General features: G+C 36.3%; 1 protein-coding gene across 2 annotated transcripts in view; it reads left to right on the forward strand.

The window, feature by feature from the left end:
- LOC136881282 (microtubule-associated protein futsch) overlaps positions 1–4,186 on the forward strand; it is a 383,949-nt gene extending 379,763 nt beyond the window's left edge. For both annotated transcript variants that reach the window (XM_068225087.1, XM_068225088.1), the window contains one exon: positions 3,889–4,186. In XM_068225087.1, coding sequence (XP_068081188.1) covers positions 3,889–3,969 — 81 coding nt within the window. In that variant the 3' untranslated portion in view covers positions 3,970–4,186. The remainder of the gene's footprint in view (positions 1–3,888) is intronic.
- The last annotated feature ends 1,814 nt before the right edge of the window (positions 4,187–6,000 follow it).

Genomic DNA, 6,000 nt, shown 5'->3' on the forward strand with positions numbered 1-6,000 from the left:
CTGTTGCGTTTCCTTCAGCCTTTTCATTTAGTCCTTGTGCAACATGTTCCTTGAAACAATCCCTCACACTCTTTTCTTTCAACTTGTCTAGATCCCATCTTTTTGCATTCTTTCCTTCCTTCAATTTCTTCAGCTTCAGATGGCATTTCATGACCAACAAGTTGTGGTCAGACTCCACGTCTGCTCCTGGGAAAGTTTTCCAATCCAACACCTGGTTTCTGAATCTCTGCCTAATCATAATGAAGTCTATTTGATACCTTCCAGTGTCTCCAGGTCTCGTCCACGTATACAGCCGTTGTTTGTGGTGTTTGAACCAAGTATTGGCAAGGACTAAATTATGATCAGTACAGAATTCAACCAGCCGACTTCCTCTTTCGTTCCTTTGTCTCAATCCGAATTCTTCCACTGTATTACTTCCTCATCCTTGGCCTACCACTGCATTCCAGTCTCCCAACACAATTAGGGTAGATTCTCGTCACCTTTTACATATTGTATTAAATCTTCTATCTCTTCATATATTCTTTCGACTTCCTCATCATCCGCTGAGCTAGTAGGCACATAGACCTGCACTATTGTGGTGGGCATTGGTTTGGTGTCTATCTTGACGACAATAATTCTTTCACTATGCTGGTCGTAGTAGCTTACCCGCTGCCCTATTTTCTTATTCATTATTAAACCAACTCCTGCATTTTCCCTGTTTGATTTTGTGTTGATAATTTGGTAGTCACCTGACCAAAAATCCTGTTCTTCCTGCCAACGTACTTCACTTATACCAACTACATCTAACTTAAGTCTATCCATCTCCCTTTTCAGATTCTCTAATCTACCACAACAAATCAAACTTCTAACATTCCACGCTCTGACTCGCAGAATGTCAGGATCCATCTTCCTCATGTAGTCCCCACCCGGAGATCCAAATGGGTGACTAGTTTACCTCCGGAATATTTTACTTGGGAGGAAGTCATCATAAGTACATCATTCATATAGAGAGAGCTGCATGTCCTCGGGAGTTAGTTATGGCTGCAGTTTTCCGTCGCTTTCAGCCGCGTAGTAGTATGAATACATCTAAGCCATGTTGAGTATTATTACAAGGCCATATCAGTCAATCATCTAGACTGCCGCCCTTGCAACTTCCGAAAGGTTGCTACCCCCCCTTTCAATGAACCATTCCTTAGTCTGGTCTCTCAACAGATACCCATCCAATATGGTTGCACCTGCGGCTCAGCTATCTGCTTCATTGGGACACGCAAGCCTCCCCACTGCGGCAAGGTCACATGGTTCACAGGGGAGGTACACAGAGATAAGTTATTTATAGTGTATTGAAAAGGTTGAACCTTATAAATAACTTATCCCTGTGATCACAGTTCAATACGGAAACAATAATGAAGCTTATGTCTTTGAAATGTTTGTAGTCAACACTGAGGCATGTGATTAAAATGAAATTTGAGATAAAAGTGATATATAAAGTGTTAGGGGTGAAAAAAAAAAAAAAGGAAAGGAAAGGAAAGGAAAGGAGTATCTAAATTGCTGGAGGTAGCAAATTCTCCCAGAAGTATTAAAAGTGGGTGCCAATTTTTATTAACTATTTGCATGTACATATTATTTTGAATTACACAGTCAAATTTAAGCAGGTACATTTCACAAAATTTCCACATTATTTTGTGTCTTCCACATTAAGATATGTAGTTGGTCAAAAGAATTCTGATCACCTTAGTGTATCAAACACAATTTAAATTACATGTGCTGTTAAAGATTTACTGCTAAAGACAGCTTTACTTTTCTTTCTTCTCAAATCAATTTTTAGCCAAAATACAATGTACCTCATTATGAATGTGTTCAATAAATCATGACAGTCAGGTACTGGAATTGCAGAAATTTCCTTCTTCACTTTAGATACCAAAAACTTTTTTATGTCAATAGACCTGCTTTGTGAACTTCAATATAAGCCTATCAATAAAGTCAACAATTCTTCAATTTCTAATACAAACTGAAGCATAAGTTCATTTAATTTGAGTTAACTTCTCATAAGGTAAGCCAGAGAGCTCTAAACTACCTAAACTCTTTATACATTCCTCACAGTGACTGGAATTCTGCTTAATGCTCTTAATTGGATAACCTGACAAACTATACAGAGAATTATTTTCATTGGGGAGAAGCTTAGACTAATTTTGCTGAAATGTTGAGGTATTTCAGGTCCTTGCATTTGCACTTTCTGCTGTATAATTGTCTAGCACAATACTTTCATAATAAATCCTTTCTCTGGCCTGTTATTTTCATTGGGGGGAAACTTAGACTCATTTTACTGAAATGTTGAGGTATTTCAGGTTCTTGCATTTGCACATTCTGCTCTATAATTGTCTAGCACAATACTTTCATGATAAATCCTTTCTCTGACCTGTTGGTACAGCCAAATGCATAACTACCCTGCATTTTGACATACCAGTACTCTGCAAACTACAACCATTAAAACAATGAGTTTACAATACAGTGCTACAGAGGAATATGGCAGATCGAGTGCAGTTCCAGGTGCGGCCAATCAGAAATCGAATTGACTTGGCCGCACTCTATAGCCATTGTAATTGGACCTGACCAATACAGGCAATGGTCTTGTCACTAGCCAGACCTAAGTTCAAAAGTTGGCAGCCTTGTGTAGCGCACTGTAAAATTGTGTGAGCCCCACCATGTTGGATTCCTAGCCTCTCTCCTGATGTCATAGCACCTTTCAAGTAAATATTCTAACCTGGAATTTGAACTTAGGCTATTCAGGTGGAAAGCCAACAGCTAAGCAACTGCACAAATCATACTCCTTTTTTTTCAACATATTGATATCCTCTCATCAGCTTGATTCAGTACCTCTCTTTTAAAACAAACCTAATCCTGCAGTCCTTCTTCTAGTGTTGCATTCAATATTGTACGTTGGTGATCATTCTGGCTATCATAGCCTTGTTGGTGACTGCGTGGAATAGTGAGATGATTAGATTCATCTCATATTCTCCAGCCAAGACGTGAGGGGACTCCCAGGAATTCTCTATCCCTCGATCTTTCCTTGTCTTATGATTTGCAGGTAACTGCTGGTTTCTGGGTGCCTCATGATACGACCAAAGTAGGAGAGCTTCTTGATCTTAAAGCACTATAGTGTTCTTTTTCTTTATGTATCCTGGTCAATACCTCCATATTTCATATTCTTGGTCCATAAAGATCATTAAGGGCCTTTTGGGTAAACAAGATCACTGTTCAAAAGAATTTCATCAACCATGTTATTTGACTTTCTTGACCATATATACATCATATCAGACAGCTCTTCTCGTGACTTCACAAGGCTTAATGAACCTATTTCCAATCCTCAGACCAGGGTTAAAATTCTTGGATGAGCTAGACATTTGAGTAAAAGACAGGGCCAAGGGACTAGTATACATTTCCCAATAGCCTTCTCCTAAAAATACATTTAAAAAAAGGTTTTCTGTTATGATGGATATTAATTATTAGTAAACCTTTCACACCTAAGAAATCTTTTGCAAAATGGTAGTCACACATGTTCATTTTTCATTCTTTGTTTCTGAGGACTAATTGAAGTTTGGGCTGGCCCCTTGGTGGAGAGGCAGCATGTTGGCCTCTTACCTGGAGGCCCTGGATTCAATTCCTGGCCAGGTCAGGGCTGGTTCAATGTCCACTCAGCCTACATGATTACAATTGAGGAGCTATCTGACGGTGAGACGACCCTGGTGTAGATAGCCAAGAATAACGGCCGAGAGAATTCATTGTGCCAGTCATACAACACCTCATAATCTGAAGCCTTTGGTCTGAGCATTGGTCGCTTCGTAGGTCAGGTTTGGTTTGGAACTGAAGTTGTATGATTTAAAAATGATCAATTTTCTATTTTTGTTCCAGGGTAAAGGTGATACCACAGGTGGCTGTCAGTGTGGTGTGAATGGTATTAAATGTCATCCAAAATGCAATTATTGTCATTGAATGCCAGATGAACATTTAGATCAATATAAATCAGAGCAAATATTTTTAATATACTTTATTCAGAGCATATTCTTGAAAGAAGAAAAGAAAAGAAATGAAGAGAACGGAAGATGAAAATTAGTCTACAGACCATGAAGTGATAAATGTCCTTTCTCCTTTTATAGAAATAAATTCTATTTTCAGTCTGCTGCCAAAAGTGCATCAACTACTGGCTATGTATTTACTACAATATATAACATATTTGGGTAAAATATGCCTATTAACATTTATTTTTGTATGTTGAGTGCTCAGCCACTGATGGAATAAGGAAGTTGGAGATAGTATGATACCAGTACTGAATATAATTTATTGTGAGAGAATGGTATGCAAAAACTTCTTAAAAGCAATACTTTTAAAAGTTATTAGTTTTCATTTTCAAAATTTCCTTTGTACAGTCTGAATGGAAAATGAAATTTGTGAGAGAAGTGAAGTACACTTGTGCTTGTGCACTAAATGATCCAGTCTACACTCAACCAACACACAATTGTAGATTTATAGCTGGTAGCAATCTTGGCAAGATAGTCAGCTCTCTCGTTCCTCCAAAGTCCTGTCATATGAGAAGATTTTGTTTGCAGATGATATCATACGTTGAAAAAAAAGGTGAAATGAATGATGCTCTGCAGCAGTCTATTGATGCTGTTGCAGAATAATTATGGTACCTGAATGGTCTCAAAACAATTTATTGTCTAATAATAAATAATATAAAAACAGTATCTCATGATTTCTATACCACTCAGAACAGGAATTCTGCAACTCCAAATATGATTTTAAATGATCATCAAATAGAAAATAACTTGGAAACAAAACTTTTAGGAATATGGATTCATGATGATCTCAAAAATGGAATAAGCGTAGGCTATAAAGTATTCAAATTCAAAACTGAGCACAATGTGTTTTGTTTAGGTATTTTCAAATCTTGCACAAGCATGCTCATGTTAATAAATGTATTCTTTGCTTATTTCCATGCACACTTAAAACATGGAGAAACATTCTGGAGTATGTTGCTGGATGTTTTAAGGTACTAGCAGAATTCAACAGAGGGCAATTAGAATTACGATGAGTGTTACAACTAGAGAATCTTGCAGACCTCTATTCAAGACTTTAAACATCTTTCCATTACTCTGTATCTATATCTTTGAAAGTATTCCATTTTTTAAAGGAATTTAATGAAAGTTCCCTGAATGTGAATACTGGTAGTTGTATTTAAAATATTCAAATCTTACACACAAATACAAGTTTGATAAATAAGTATGTAAGAATAAACAAGTTTTCATGTACAATTTACATGCATAATTAAAATGAAACTCAGGACTTCCCAGAGTTCTGTTTCTTGAGGATTTTACAATGCTTTGTGGTTTTTTAACTGTCAGGAACACTTCATATAGGGATCAAATTATGCAATATACTACCAGTACTACAGGACATCAAATCCCCCCCGAAATAAAAACACTCGAAAGGTTATTAAAGATATCTGGGATATGACTTTTTTTATTCTGTGGAGGAATATCTAAATAGGCCATAAATGAAGTAAGTTTAATAAATACTCTAATTATAAACATGATAATAAGCTTTTGGGCTTTTAGATTGAAATATAGAATGTATATAACAAATTTCTTGTTTTATATTATATAGCTTTAAGACATGTCCAATATAAAAATGTACTTTATATACATATATTTGATTTGACAGATGATATACTCGATTAGTATACTGTACTAAGAACATTTTGAAGAATGAGAGTTTAAGTACTCCATTCCACAATGAGTTTTCATGTACAGTTTATGTGCATAATTAAAATGAAACTCAGGACTTCCCAGAGATTTTTTTGAGGATTTTACAATGCTTGATGAACAAATTTTGACAGTCAGAATTACAAAAAATAAGTCCTGGAAGGAAGAAAATGGCACCAATTGAAGATTCTGTGGATTGCAAAATCCCTAAAGCAGATTGCTGTGGTATGTCTCATAAATGAGTAAATTAAAGGCTTTCCTA

This window comes from Anabrus simplex, chromosome 1, assembly GCF_040414725.1.
Source record: "Anabrus simplex isolate iqAnaSimp1 chromosome 1, ASM4041472v1, whole genome shotgun sequence".
Lineage (NCBI taxonomy): Eukaryota > Metazoa > Arthropoda > Insecta > Orthoptera > Tettigoniidae > Anabrus > Anabrus simplex.